Source organism: Porites lutea, chromosome 11 (genome assembly GCF_958299795.1).
Source record: "Porites lutea chromosome 11, jaPorLute2.1, whole genome shotgun sequence".
NCBI classification, from domain to species: Eukaryota; Metazoa; Cnidaria; class Anthozoa; order Scleractinia; family Poritidae; genus Porites; species Porites lutea.
In genome coordinates this window covers 19,430,798-19,446,667 of record NC_133211.1, presented here as the reverse complement: position 1 = coordinate 19,446,667, position 15,870 = coordinate 19,430,798, and the positions used below count along the sequence as shown (strand labels likewise).

General features: G+C 39.9%; 2 protein-coding genes across 2 annotated transcripts; one reads left to right on the top strand and one right to left on the bottom strand.

Annotated features, from left to right (window-relative positions):
* On the top strand, positions 1–1,402 carry LOC140952932 (histamine H2 receptor-like). Its single transcript, XM_073402386.1, has one exon. It carries the CDS (start codon positions 151–153, stop codon positions 1,186–1,188), a length of 1,038 nt encoding a protein of 345 aa, XP_073258487.1. The 5' UTR covers positions 1–150; the 3' UTR covers positions 1,189–1,402.
* Positions 1,403–6,124: 4,722 nt separating this feature from the next.
* LOC140951686 (uncharacterized) lies at positions 6,125–13,991 on the bottom strand. The gene is made up of 4 exons (XM_073400995.1): positions 13,835–13,991; positions 8,551–9,185; positions 7,601–7,752; positions 6,125–6,847 (listed from the first exon to the last, which is right to left on the bottom strand). The coding sequence occupies exons 1-4, from the start codon at positions 13,881–13,883 to the stop codon at positions 6,517–6,519; spliced, it is 1,167 nt and encodes a 388-aa protein (XP_073257096.1). The 5' UTR covers positions 13,884–13,991; the 3' UTR covers positions 6,125–6,516.
* Between the last annotated feature and the right edge of the window lie 1,879 nt (positions 13,992–15,870).

The window sequence follows — 15,870 nt, the reverse complement described above, 5'->3', positions numbered from 1 at the left end:
CTCCTGCTAACACAATACTTCAGGCGTTGAGCTACTAACACGATCAAAATAGAGGATTGTTTGAACTGCGGTAGTATATTAAACTGAGACGCCACTACACTGGTCTTTATCGTTTAGTACTCTCTGTATAACTGTTTTCCAGTTGCAGAGATGACACTTTACATGTTTTTTGAAGGATATCTTCTGACTCCAAATACAGCGTTAGCAATCACGTTCATCATTTTCGGGATCTATACCGTTGTCGGTAACATGCTAGTGTGTATAGTATACATTCTAGATCCAGGGAAAAAACTACGGCGAGTCAGTAACTCCTATTTCGTTATCAATCTGGCCTTGGCGGACATTTTGGTTGGAGTGACGGTGGAACCTATAAACGCCGCGAGCTTTTGGACAAGTAATACTGAAGTCTTGTTTAGCTATTACATTTTTGCTGTTCTTTCCTGCGTCTGTTCCATCATGAATATTTCAGCCCTGATGGTGGATCGTTTTCTCGCTGTGTGCAGGCCATTTAAGTACAGATCTTTTGTCAAACCTAGCCGAGTTCGCACGACACTTTTAATTATTTGGCTCTACTCCATTCATTTCTCCATCTTACCTCTCGTTGGCTGGCGGAGCGCAAGTTTTCAGATATACCTCTACGGTTTAGGTGTTTTGTCTCCTGCAGGGATTATGCTGCTATCGTACTATGGATTGTTACGAGCTTTAAGAGAAAAAATCTTAAATTTGAAGGGCTCGGCGGATCGCAAAGAAGCCACGGATGTCAAGAAAATGGTTGCGCGGGAACGCAGAATTTCTATGACCGTGTTTATAATGTTGTTGGTTTTTCTTGTTGCTTGGTGTCCCTTTGTTGTCGTCGACGTTGTGCTGGTGTTCTGCGAGAATTGTCGCTCCGACAAACTGCTCCTTGCTCGGGACATAACGTTAACTGTTGGTTTCTTCTCGTCGGGGATAAATCCAGCTCTTTACGCTTGGCGTGTCCCCAACTTTAGACAAGGAACTGTGTTGTTGTTTCAGCGTGCTTCTAAAATGTCCAAAATAGTTCGTGTTGCTCCGGTAGAAAACGATGGAAAAAATGTGGCTGGTGAACTCTCGCAAACTAATTTGAATAGAACCGAAGTGTATGTAGTGGGAGAAATTACCGGCAAAGAAAGCGAAAATTCACGGACTAGATTGAGTTTATACGATTGATTTTTCAGAAATGTGGAGAGTCCTATTGTAAGATTCAGTTGTCTTGTAAATAAATTGTAAATAAATCATCATAAGTGTTTTCTTTCAGGACTGTGAACTCAACTACAAAACATAAGTATAATTCAATTCCAATGCGGATAAAAAGCTTCTTTAATATAGTGTACAGACCATTGTTATCCCACTTTATGATAATCAAGGTTCAAGCAGGGTAGTGACAAAAAAATATTTAAGAATAAAGCTGGGAGAGTTTGTTGTTTAGATAAAAGATAATGATTAAAGCATTATTCGTAAGAGGAAATAAACGAGGAGATCATGCAAATCTGTTTGTCGAATAAAAAATAACAGAAATACTCAGTTTTGAAATGTCCCCCTTTGCAGCATTATATTTGAAATCAGGAAATGTAGCCAATTTAAGTTTGCAGTGGATTCCAAGACGCTAATTAAAAAAAGAAATGATTTGAGTCGGAAGAGAGTAAATATTTGAGTTAACTTTTTCTCGATTACTTGAAACCTCATCATTCAAAAGTCAGTCTCCATACAGTTGAAGAATGTTTTTTTAAAATATAGACCAAAGTTATAAAAAAACACAATTTCGGCAATTTTACTTGCCGACTTTTCATTCAATGGGTCGCGGATATCTTTGTAAAATTTTACAGAATTGATTTTTTGTTTTTCCTAAGGACAAACAAAGCAGAAATTCAAAAACAAAAGTCCATCCATACATGTTAAAATATTAATAAAGTATCATTAAGAAAAACCAATTTAATCTGAACTCAATGAAGCTTCAGCCGCTGTAAATTTTTTCGTTTCTTTTCGCAAGACTGGTGATAAGTGTTCATTTGGGGCTAAAAAATCTATGTTCAATCGAATATTATCGAATCCCATTTAATTACTAACCATAAAATAAATTTATCCCTGTGGCAAGCAAAGTATACTAATATTTTTCAGTTTACGTTGCGTGAGTAGGTTCCCAGGCGTTAATATCAAAATTGACATTACACGTTAAACATATCACATTGATTGCAATCCGCGACCAGAAGTGAAGGAACTGAGATAGTTCCTGAATATTTTAAAAGAATTTTGATCTCCACCCGGAATCCTTTCACCAGGCACAACAAGTAGAAATTCCAGAAAAATTACTAACTTTTTGTAAGACTCTGAAAAAATAATAATCATCGAACAAATGTACTACAGTTGAAAAGGTTTCCTTTGAATGGTCACACCATAGCTTCTACTGATCATCGTTAAAGGATTCAAAAGTGATAGTCCCTTGTGTGGTACAAAACATTCAAACTAAGTACCATCGAAAAAAGTTGTTCCTGTGGATTTCTTTTGAATGGTCACTCACACCGCCATAAGATTTCAATTAGAGTTACATAACTAGTGCGTTATGAAATGACACCCGAGACAAGTTATGAATCTGAATCTGAATCTAATCTTACAAACAACGCTAGCTAAAGGCCGCATGTTTTAGAGGAATCTTTAACTACATGAGAAGGGAGAGAATGGCAAAAATTAACAAAGAAAGAAAGGCAAACCCAGAGATATAAAAAAGGGGTGAAGAAACGGGAAATTTCACAGGAATCAGTGCAAATTTTGTTTTCTGAAACTAATTGGCTCGCTTTCTTTGTAGTGATCATTTGCTTAAAATATTAACTAAAATCAGAAAGTTAGTCAGGGGTTAGTATAGCATTAGTACAGCGCAATCTCTTTTGTTAAATTAGCCTAGTGCTTTCAAAAATGTTAAATTTTGCCGGACTCAAAGCAGTCGTAAAATAAACTTTTTAAGTGAAAATCATTTTAAAATTTGCTTAACTTGATGTTATGCACTATTTCTGATAGCCAAAGAAAATCTCAAATGTCTGCTATTTATGTATTTATGGCCTTCTCTAAACTCGTGAACCTCTAGTCTGGCACTGTTAACTTTAAAATGTTACGAAAAGTCTGGTGTTCATGATTATTTAGGTGCTCGACTAGAAGACCTCTGACAAAGACTGAGGTATGGAGATCTAATAATTACGGAATTAGTCTTAATATAGAAAAAAAATAACTACTTGAGAAACTTTGCTTTAATATAATGTCGAGCTTGGCTTCAAGCGATCGACGATTCCTCAATGTTATGAACAGAGTATAGTCAGTATGTATTAACAGAGATAGGTTGGCTCCCATGAACCCACGTAAAATTACTGGGTTGACTGGGTTTAGTAAAACGTACATTCACTGGAAGTGCAACTGAGCCATTAGCTAAAAGACCTAGTACTAAACAGGGGTGTGGTCAGTGTTCTTCTGAAAGTCTTACTGGGAGTTTCAGCAGTCGGTCATGTAAGTAACCCTTAATTTCCGTAGGTGTTGCATTTCGCGTTTTTTTTTTTTACCGCTTTTGTTGCCGGAACTTTTCGGAATAAAACTTGCGGCAAACCTAACACTCTGTCGGATATGTTTGTAATTTTTACAGAATTAATTTAATTTACCTTTTCTTAAAACAAACAAAGCAGAAACTAAAAAACGAGAGTTCAGTACAGTTAGTGTCCTTCCGTTGTTCAACTTTGAAGATTCATATTTTCGTCACAGTCCGTCTGATAATGATATTGCACTTAGTGTGAAGTAACTCTTCTGCTCGGTTAGAAGAGCTTATAGGCTATATTATTATCAGCACTTTGAGGAGATTAAGATTAATCCCATTTTTTAGTGTCATTTCCTAGCCATTATCTAAATTTCACCCTCTGGAAAGCAAGGTGCACTAGCCTGCGAGTTTTCACCCCCGCTGTGTATGTAGTTTTTTTTTTCACGCTTCCTATCAGAATTGACATCATAGTAATATCCCGTTGATTGCAAATCAGAAATAAATTGCCCCGGAACCCTTCTATGCAATCTTGTTTTGAATTATTGACTGATAGATGTTGCACTCGTCATATCGCTGGCCCGCAACATTGCATACAATTTTTTTTTCTGACTAAGGTGCTCTGGTTTGCCATAAAAAAGTGAGACAATATAATGTTTAAAAAAAATTGTGAGGGTCTATAAAACTCGGATTAGAGGCGGCATTGCATTGATACGATCAAGACTGAAACAACAAGTAGAGCCAAGCGTACGAGAGAGAATTGTTGTTACGTAACTTATGAAACTTGTATGTAGATTCTAACGATCGCTAGTTGGGAGTCAAAATAGTAATAAAAAACAGTACAAAAGTCTTTTATTTTCCGTGCATTCCTGGCATTTGAGACGGCCGTTTCAGAGCTATTCTGTTTCAGTTGTTCCGTCTAAATATTTAGAACAACAGCAAAATTAAAACTTGCTGGAATTCAGTGCTCTTAAACGGCCTTAAAATACCAGGAAAACAGAACAAATAGAACAGAGAAAATTTGGAGATAGACAAGGTCGGCGAAGAATTCCCCTATTCTTTTTAGTAACATTTTCTACTCGTAAATAGCAATCACCAGAATCCAGATACAAACCTTTATAATTGAACGCTCAATATAATTAAACCTTTCGGTTTAAAAGTCCCAAGTTACTGACTTACGCACAATCAAGAGAAAAAGCTATGGGAATTTTAGAATAGAATTATCACGAAAGGGAAAATGCTTGATATTTATCAAATTCTCCAAACCAGTTCTGTAAGGAAATGTATAGAGATCATTCGAAAGAATTTGTATGTTAATGATATCGGGCTGATATAGGGTTAATGTTACGTAACATCAACTCCTCTCACTCGTAAGCTCGCGGCCTTTGAAAAATACGGGGGAACTCCGCCTTATATGCCCTTTGGAAAGATGAAGCCGATAGCGCATTTAGAGATAACTCTCACCCAAATCTAATCAATGTGGAAAGCTATTAATTCTCTTTAATTTGCGACTTGCTTTGAGACTGCGTCGCTGTAGCTAACCCTCTTTTTCTACAAAATCCTGACATGCTTACTGGAGTGCAGATTGAAATGTTTTAAGTTCCTTTTTTTTTCGTTTCGCCACATTCTATTTCAGTTTTTGCCCCAGGTAAGAGAATCCCCAAAGAAACTGGCAGGAGAGAGAGGGAGACTGGAAGGAAAGCGCGAAACCCCCCTCCCTTAAACATTTCTTCCCAATTCCCTACCCCTTTCGACCCCTGCTACGCAGGCTACTCCCTACCCTTTCTGTATAGGTCATTGCTGGGAGTACCTCCCGGAAGCTAACTGCCAGTAAACCTGCCGAGCTTTTCTAGTTGACAACAAGAGATCTGAGTACGAGATTAACAGTTCGGCGTCTGAATCAATTAGGAACGGCTCACATGAGCCGTTCTTTTCGCCTAGCCCGGCCGGGAATTTCGCCTTTGGAGCGAATTGGGAACAACTTTGATTCAGACGCCCGGACTTTTCATGTGCCGAATCTAATGCATAAATTATTATAACCTATTTTGTAAGCAGTTGGACCGAAATGAGCACGTATTTTTCGCCTTTTGATCTTAGTTCAGCTGCAACTAAGATCGGCATCTGAATCAATTCAGACGGTCTAAATGATTTGGGTCGGCCTTAATTCGAATTAGGTTCGGCTCATGAAAAGTTCGGCGTCTGAACCGGGCCTAAGTAATGGTTTTAAAAATTAATGGGACGTGGGACCCCCTTCTGCTACGTCACCAAAATGCATTGACCTAGAGAGCCGAAGCTTGCTGTAACATCGTATTTTTCCTTTATCTCTTGTACCTTGTTTTTATTTTTCCTCCATGTAGATGTAAGTATTGTCATTAGAAGTGTTGTAACCAAATAAATGTTATTAAAAAAAAAAAAAAAAAGAAAAGAAAAAAAAAGAGAGCCGAAGCTAGCCTAGGAAGATGCCGAACAGGGACTAGATAATCAAGACCCATATGCATGTATACAACCTGAAGAAAAAAAAAAGAAGAAGAATAAGACTCGCAAACCAGCGGAAGCAGTAATTAAGTCCTAATCTCCATGAGCAGGAACATCACGTAAAAGTTAAGAGTGTTTATTTCATTCAAACAACCGTACATGTCTCTAATTTTTCCCTCTCCCTTTACAATCATTCGCAGATGAACCCCTAACAAATATAAAATACGCTAGATTAAATGGATTCGATCACGATGTTTTTGTTTAAGTTTTCGGATTAAGCTAAGATGACTTTATCAATCTACAGAGTGCTCAACTGAAACTTCAATGCTTGAGAAAAAAGGTTTACAATATTCCTTCACCAAATTGTAATTACTCAAAATTGCAAAAATGCATGGGGATTAGTGATCATATGAAATTTGTGCGGTGGAAAATCATTTTTTTAAACAGTCCAGCTAATCAACTTTCGAGAACCAAAAAAGAAAAAAGTTTCAAGGTCCACTGGGCTGGAGAGTCTACTTTCCTTTATTCATCAACCTTCGTTTTAACTTGAAGAGTCTCGACAACCTCCCAAACTTGCGCCTAACTTTTTCTCGGAAACTTATCTTCTCTTCAGGTTCTTCAACCTCTTCTTCTCCCATAACGCCTTCGGTACTGGAGGACACGGAAGTTGGCTTTACTTCTTCAGGGATTTCAGGGTCCACCTCGGTGCCAGTGGTCGGGGTCGTTGTTTCGGATTCTTCCTCTTCCTCTTCCTCTTCTTCTTCTTCTTCCTCTTCAGTAGGCTCCAGTTCTAATTTCTCTTTGAGTTGGTTTACTTTTACCTTGAGCATTTGTTTAAAACCTCTGTTAAAAGACAGAAATTGTACAAAAAATGTTAATGTAAATTTCAAGCTTCAGCCGGCTATTTGCTGAAAGATGCTAGCCAAGTTTAGAGGATGGACTGTGTCAAACGTGAAAAACTTGTATTTTCAGTAGTTTACCTTTCTGTGGATGAAAAAATCGAACCTTTTGGTTTGGAACTGATTAGTGAAGTTACCCAACAAGACGGAAGGGGAAGACTAAAGAGACGGCAAACCTAGTTTGACATCCGTGATATTAGTTATGTTTGAACAAATTTTCCGCCAAACTTCACCTTCACCTTTTGTTAAAGACCAGATCAAAGTTATGGTATAGGTGAAAAATACGACGACAAAATACGCAAGTAATAGCCCTATGAAGTTTGTTGCTCACAAACGTTTTGCCTTCTTTTTCTTTCCGCCCCCCTCTTGCGTATGCTCAGCATTAAATCCTCGAAATTTTTGAAAACGGAAAGAACATGGGGACAACAAAAAGCAGTTATAGGAGGAAGATTCGACGTACGAAACCATAGTTTAGTCAAATTTGACTTGTGGGGAGATTTTTTCGTAAGAATTTGAAAGATGTCAGGTACACTTCAACCACCGAGCTAAACGGGCAAAAGCAAGTGCCAGGGGATAGGGGAAGGGGTGATGCCCCTCGCTTTCCGTACTGACAAGCGAGGCGAGAAAAGAGGGGGGAAAAGGAGAGCAATTTGCGAGCCTCCCTGCCGTCTTTCCTCGTATCTATTCTGTTGCTTACTTGCAAAGATCTTTTATTTTCATGTTGAAGGATTTCAACTCCTCAAAGGGTCTGTCGGGCATCTGTTGTTCAAGTTGTTCCTCTAGGCTCGTGATAGTCTGTTTAACTTCTTCCAGACGCTCTCCGTAAAATTCCTTCACTTTCTGCCATCGCTGGAAAAAAATTAAAAATGGCGCCCTTTGTCAGGAAATTTCGTCGAATTAGCGCCGGAAGAAATAGGACGGCGCTCAAAAGAGGGCGCGCTTCCTAAGTTTTTGGTTTTTTGATTTGACAATGCACAGAAAATAATCCTGCAAGCACGTGGGGGTAGGGCTACCTGAAGTTAATGAACATAGAAAAAACAATTATCAAATATCCTCGATGTTGGTGCAGTCAAGCAACATAAAAACATGGAACAGATTAAGAAGCTGCCCTTGCGAATTATATGCGAATTATGCTTTCTATTTGGGGAATTGGGGCAAGGGATTGATCTCCCTCTCTCGGAGCCGTATTTGTCTTGTCAGGCAACCCTCAAAAGACTAGGAAGGGACACGGTTCTGTGCAGAACAATTACAGACAATGCTTTTACATCATTTTGGAGGGTCAAACAAGGTGTTTTATGGGTGATGCGAAAGTGTTTGGCCCAGGCGTCCGGTAGACTGCGAACAGCTTTTTTACAGGCAAGAGATGCGAGAAAGGTGGACTGTTGCGCGACGCTCTCGTATTCTCTCGTGTTCCAAAAAGCGACAGAACCACTGGATTGCAAGCTAACGGATTTTTAAACGCAACTCAACCACTTGAATTGTTTTCGCTGATTTGCATTTTTTTCTTTGGGGGGGGGGGGGGGAGGGGGTAAGGGGGGCTTGCTGCCCTTTTGAACAGGGTATACATTTTGAACTGAACCTGTCCTAAACAGGGTCTAACTTTCCGAATAGAAACAACAAAGCGTGTATTTTGCCTACAGTACTAACCTCCATTGCAACCACGCGCAAGTTGTTTCTTTTCTCTTCAAATCTCTTCTTCATTTCCTCTCCTCGTTCGCCAGCCTCATCTATAATTTTCTTCAGTTTATTCTTTCCTTCTTCCCAAGAACCGCTTTTTTTCAATTCTCGTACCATTTCCTTGAACTTTTCTTTTGATTCCACGACCGCTTTGTTTTTCATGATCTCTCGTACCATTTTCTTGAACTTTTCTTTTGATTCCACGAACACTTTGTTTCTCATGATCTCTCGCACCATTTCCGCGAACTTTTCCTGTGATTCCCCGAGCGTTTTGTTTTTCATCTCTCGTAACATTTCCACGAACTCTTCTACTGATTCCCCAAGCGTGTTGTTTTTCATCTCTTGCATCATTTCCATGATCTTTTCTTTTGATTCCTCTAACGTTTTAGTAGGTTCTTCCATGGCTTCTTCGAGGGATTCTCGACTCTGCTGGATGGTTTCTCTCGCAGATTCTGCCTTTTCTTGAACGGTTTTCTTAACATTTTGTGCGTGCCTCTGTACTTCGTCTCTGATCGTTTCCACATGTTGGCCTGCCTCCTCAAAGACTCTATTTCCAGCCTTTTTTAAGCCTTCGAAGGATGGAAGCTTATCAAAGAATCCAAAGGCTGTTGGTGCAACATTAAAAAATATCAAAACACTTCAGTACCAGGTCCACTACCCTGGGGTACTCCCTATAATGGCCTATACAGGGAGGCTGTGCCCGAAAGAGGCCGTACCTTTTTTAAGATTTCACTAATTGAAGTAAATGGAAGGGGTGGGAAATCTGTCATTTCGGTTTGCAAGAGGCCTAAAAGTACTAAGAGATGCAGTATATGGTGGTGAAAAAGTCGAGAAAACGCTCACGTTTTGTGATTTATTCATATTGTGTAGTTCCCCAAAATATCCATACCCCTCACGAAGGACACTTTTGCCTTAGACGCCCCACCTTTTTGGAATTTCAATTCCAGTGAGTAAGACTTGTAAGACCCCCACCCCCCCTTCCCCCAACCCCTGGAATTCCCACAATTTTTCAACTTGGTTAGGCACCCCTTGGAAAAGAGATTTGCGACTAAAATAGTGTTGCACTATACTATTATTATGCGAAAGTTAATCGTTTATGCGACAAGGAGAGAAAAATCCTTTTATTCATGTATATACAGTTTCTAATCATCTCAATTTTGCCTTGTGAAGGTCTTTGTTAGTTAAAAATTAACGGTACGTCAATGAGAACCGTGGACGTGATACCTAACACGACCAGGAGCCGATCGGCTCCTGACACGACACAAATGAGAACCATTTATATTCAAACTAAACATCGAGTGGACTTTAATTTCTCCCTTTCAGTTAAAAACATGTTAGAAGAAGGCTTAAAACACGATCACATTGCGGTGAATATCACAATATGTTGTGGTGGTAGATAACCGGAAGTTTATTCAAGAGCAGATGACAACTATTTATGGCGTAAGCCGTGAAAAAAAGAAAAAATTCAGCCGACCGTAAATAAAAGATCATCGAAGAATACAATAATTTTTGTCTTAAAAGACCGTTAACAGCAAAATAACTGACAGCTTGCTCAACAGAGCAGCTGTTAGTTTTTGATAATCTATTAATCTTACTCGGAATTCCCGGACAAAAGACCTCGAGAAACCACCCCCACCCCCTCGGAAATTTCCGTTTCTCTCCGTAGGCGGGGAATGGATATTTTCTGGAACTACACATTTGAACATTAACAGCAGTTAAAAGGAATGCAAAGTTGTAAACTAGGTATGTGAAAAGAATACCATTTGTCAATTATAGGTAAAGGAAAGGGGTCCCTGTTGAAGTGTTCTGTCAAAAATGGTATATATTATAAGGGTAAGAGGTTGCATCTCAAGGCGGAGCCTCCCCGTATAAAACTTCGTTAATTACCCCCCCGGTTATGCTTTAGCTATCTTTAACTTACCAAATAAGCTTAACCTGGCTGGTTTTCATTCAAGACAACACCGAACAAACACGCCAAATGAGACACTAAATCGTTGAGAGCGAAATTTCCCTGTCTTTTATTGGAATAAACCTGAATACGAACATATACAGGTAACACTGACTGCAATCTAATTTATTTTTCGCCGCTTAGCTAAGAGAACCACAGACATCCCCGACTTCAAAAGAAACGCAGTCAATGGTCGCCCCATACAAGGGAATCAAGGACAGTCTTTCATTTTAAGATATTGGATCCCGGATTCTTTGTCAGTGAAACTTGGATTCCGGATTCCACATGTCCAAATTTCCTAGATTCAGAGAATCCGGATTCCCTCACATGGGCTGAAAATTGTCACGCCGAACAGGGAATGAAGCGCTGAGGAGGTAAGGCAGTTTTTACCTCTCAAGAGCGATATGAATATCCCTACCCCAGGAGCGATTATGTACCGAGCACAAAATATACATGCAAAACGTCGGTTAATCGGTTGGGTTTTCGAGGAGTCCGCGTCCTACATTCTTGATCTACGCATGCATACGGGTTGTTTTGCTGTTTAGAAAAAGCAAATCTCTTAGAGGTGGGTAACGGAATTCGATTTGATCGATTCGGACTTTGACCCTTAGATACGTACTTGCGATTAACAAGTGTAATACTCTTCTAAAACATATGATTTTAGACGGTTCTAAATCAATGAGAACGCCGCGTAAATAAAGGAGGATGATGAATCTACCCTTAATAGGTTTGGAGATCAATTGTTTTGTTTGAAAAGCATTTTTAAGATCTTTTTCAAGGTTTCATTATTTAATACGACATCGAAAAAAACAGCAATAACAGCGGGAAAGGATTCGAAAGAATCGGAAGTATTAAAAACGCCCCTTGTCCCGTCATGTTCTTTTATTTCGTCTTTTCTTTGCATACCAATCAACAGGAGCCAAAGATTAACATGCCTGACTTCCACCTTATCCATTTAAATGACATTATTTCAGGATTTCTTATGGACTGCATGCAGTTTCATCTAGTCTTCTGTTTTTCTACTCGATAACTATCCAATCTCGCAGTGAACGGGTACTTAACGTTTTCAAAGACTTGTGGTATTCTCTGTTTTTCTCAACGAAAAAAGACGCAATCACCCGTCTCACCGAAAGTGCAGCGTAAAGGCAGTTCCCATAATTCTTTTCGCTTGCGGTAATATTTAGCTGCGAGCTTTTAATACTGTGAAGTTTTCACTGGAAGCCGAGAACAAGTTATGATAACACAAAATGATACTTTAAAACAAGTACAATCATGGATTTAACTTTAAATCCGGGATTAGCACTTATCAGACTTTCAGAACCATATCCCGGATGGAGAATGGGGGGCTAAAATACCCTTAAAACGGCGTTAAGTGTTAAAGTCATGTTATGAGATCTTTTTCAGTGAACATTTTTTTAACTAAGTATCGTAGCGGGGAGTATCTGCCAAGAATACTAAGAACAACGAAACAAAAATAAACAACTTCAGATATATGATTAGCATCAATTTTCGTTTTTGTTTCTGGCGGCAAAAAAAAAATATGTAGTTCTAGTCACGAAACTGGATTAGAGTTTTCTTTTATGTCAAAGAGCATTTGATACTATTTTTACAAAGTAGTCATTTCCTGTGAACGTATTTACTTAACAAGTGAGAGTGCATTATTTTTCCCACCTCGATTTTCCAGAACTGCCCTTTCCCTTGGATTTACATGTCCCCGCACTTCTACCCTACATCCGCGTTGACAATCAGCGGGATGTCATGCGAAGGTAATGTGACTGGGAAATTCAGCATGTTTTTTGGCACAAGTTTAGTTCGGCTACAACTGTGAGGACGCGCCAAACTTAAGAAAGAAAGGGAAAATCCCCTGGGCAAGAAGCCTAACAAGCCTCCTGAACGAAGATAGGCTTTGGGAAAAATTTTCTTTCGCCCTTTCACTTTAATAGTAGGAAGGAGAACAACAAGGGAAACTAACAACTACAAAACAACAACTACTTCAACATTTTCATTCCGTAAGACATCAGAAATTCACACCCTCACTGAAACATGCACACAGCAGACTGCAGTCTTCTGCGCTTCCCGGCGTAATATCCTCGAGCGAAGCACGTTGGCCTCACACCCGCGTATGGTTCGTGTGGCGAGAGAAGAAGTATTTGCGTCTCTTTCTCCGTGTTAACCCTTACTCCAGAGACAGTTGACCGTTCGAGGGTGCGTTCTTAACCTAGGCAAAAATAGGGCTGTTTTGTCTAGAGCAACGGCAACAAATTTGTTAAAGGATGTTTGTGTCTCGGGATTTGAGCCAAACAAAGAATTCAGACTTCGGACTTCGACCCGAGGACTGTAAGGGGTATTAGGTATCTTGTGTACTCTTTTTTTACCGGGATCAGATTTCAACTTGGCAAGGTTCTGCTTTTTCTCTTTTTTAAAACTTTCATTTTTAGTCAGTTTTGCTCATCGACTGTCACGAGGCAGAAAGCATAAAAACGGAAAACAAAACTAAACAAAAAACATGAGCAGTCTGTCGAGCTTAGTTTGATTTTATTCGCCTTTTTCCCCTGTGTTGCCTGTCAGAGGAGAGAGACGGCTATTGCCCTGAGGGCGAGGGAAGTACTGCGGCAAAATTAACTTAGAGTTCCGTCAGAAAAGGAAAAAACTTAGAAAACTGAATAGCTTTTAAAAAAGGGTATATTGATACATATAATATACCCGGCCACAGAGTAAAACGTGATCGTGAGTTAGCGGGGCGACCGGAGCAATTTCAGCTGCTGAGAGGGATTTTGAGGGGGATTTTGTCGTCAAGTACTGCTGGAATTTTCAGCGTAAAAAACCTTTTCCGCTTTCGTTTTCAGCCATCATTGTTAGGGATACAGTGCTGACTTCGATTGCGAGCTGATATCACTTACATTTCTGGGTTTTCTGTAGGAATTGCCTCAAACAATATGCTCAGAAAACTCTCGTACATGTAGTGATGTATCTATTGCGCAGTTATCTTTTGTTAATTTAACTCGCAGGTCGTATTGCGTCAAAGGGCATTCACATATTTTACGTTAAAAAAACTGGCAGGATCGTCAGTCCGTGAATTCTGATGAACAAAATTGCTGCTTTCGTGCAAAGATGCAAGTGGAAAAGTGCTTTTCACTTTGCAAACGCCTCGCAAATGTTAATAACTCAAGGAGGACAAGCATCGCGCGTGTTTCCTGTCGAAATTGACTTGTTTGATCGACCCTTCTACTCTTTTTATCTTGGTTTAATCATAAAAAAAAAAACAAAGGAGTTAGAAAAAAAACAATGATCTTCAGTACAGCTTACCTTGTGGAAGAGCCACACAAACAAGGAGAAAAGCTACGGCAAACTTCATCTTGAGTTCAAGCTCTATGATGCCTTCCCCACAGCTTGAGCAATGTAACTGACGCTGTTCTGAATGAGGACTTTATACCGAAATTTGCAACATGAATAGCTGCTGAAAGACAGAAATATGACACAGGAAATGATGTCATTGGATATCGGACCGGATGCGCTTTGTCATGATCTCGTACCCAGGCCTCCCTAGTGCCGTTGATCCAATCTTTGGCTCAGTCACGAAGCGAAAAGGGGTAATGGCAGCGGGAGGCATTAATTGGGACTGACTGCAGGCTGTGGGTTTTCCACAGAGAACCAAAGTCGCCTCGCAAGTGTTACCGGAATTCCGCTCATTAATGTCGACTCGAATCTAACCTGCCGCGATCAGGCGTTCTTTTTTTCGGGAGAGAAGAAGTCGGAGAACGGCGAAGGGGGGATCGAAAAGAAGAGACGTCCTTGAGTTTTAGTTTTTCCCAATTGATTAGAGAATAGAACTCCTACCTCGAAAAATTTGTGAACAGCAACTTCAATTATTCCGGTTAAAATTATTTATTTATTAAAATCTAACTTAGCCAATTATTTCCAATATACCTTTTTGGCCATTATGCGACCAGTTTTTACGTAGATGTACAATTTTCCAATTTCAAATATTTTTCTATCATGTCAACAATAATTATGTCAACGTTTCATGTCTCCTTGAAGTGTACTGACGTCATCCCTTGACTGTCATCGAAATCTGGTCCTCCCACAGGGCACCCAAACAAACTGTGTAACGCTCAAATGTTTGAATTTAAGGGAAATGTATGGAAAATATCGAAAAGGCTCACTTTACTGCGTTCAGCTGTTTTAGTGAAAACAAGGGTTTGGGTGGGGTACTCAGTCTCGCGGGCTCATAAAACCTGGTCTCGGTAGTTCTTATTGAAAGATTTTCCTTTTTTACTGCTTTGCTGTGACCACAGGTACCCCAAACTCGAAATATGACCTTTGGCACTGTCGCGGCATCCTTCCAACTATAAGGATGCTGTGGGGGGAAAACGATTTTTTTCTGTAACCCACTAATTGATGAAATCCCTTTATAGGTTTGCATAAACATTCGTTTTTTCTCCATACAATCCTTTCTATTTGGAACGGTTATGCAGCAGGGCCGGATGGTGTGATATTTGCCGCTTGGGCTACTTGTGTTGTAAAATCTATCCTCAAGGATCCTCAAGCACCATACGGTCAGTGGAACTGTGCCAAAAACATCCGTCCTTGTTATGTCCTCAAAGCTCATCATTCTCTAGCCATGTACATATCGTATATCCAGTAAAGGGGAGAGTTATGGGGGGAGGGGAGTTATGGAGTTATATTTCGGCCTCTAGGCTTTGCCGAGTGGGAGGGGGGGGGGGGGGGCTAATTCGAGCATTCATAGCATTTGTTAGATAAAAAAATCTTATAGGACCTTTTAGGAATTCTGAATTCATTTCATCGCGTAACAGCAATGCGAGCACAGGCGACTCATAAATCTTTTAATAGCATCAAGCCAGACGCGGTTCCTGATCTCATGCCTTGCGTTCGATCGACTTCCTGCTGCGAATTTATTTTATTTTTCCGACAGAGAGGGCTTCTTAGCGCGGCTGGATTTCCTACGGCTGTCCGTCCATCATGTTCATTACACTATTTCTCTCTGTACGAATGTCTGTTTTTTATGCCCACGCAGGACAGGCTTTTTTTGCCCTTGTTTGTTAAAAAATTCTTATTGTGAACGGATGTGACTAGTCTGTTCAGAGTTCACATTCCTTCCTGATTAAGACTTTTCTTATTACAGAGATCGTCGGAGTGTGCGAACAAAAACTAAAATCGTCGGGGATTAGTTTAACCGCCAGTATCGTACTCAGCCGAGGAGAGACTAGAGATACTACCTCTGATTTCCGATTTCCGTCTTCCACTTCTGATCTGATTTCTTACTTCCGACTTCCAATTTCGCGCAATTACCCACTTCGACAACCTCGTCCCCAGGGCTTTTC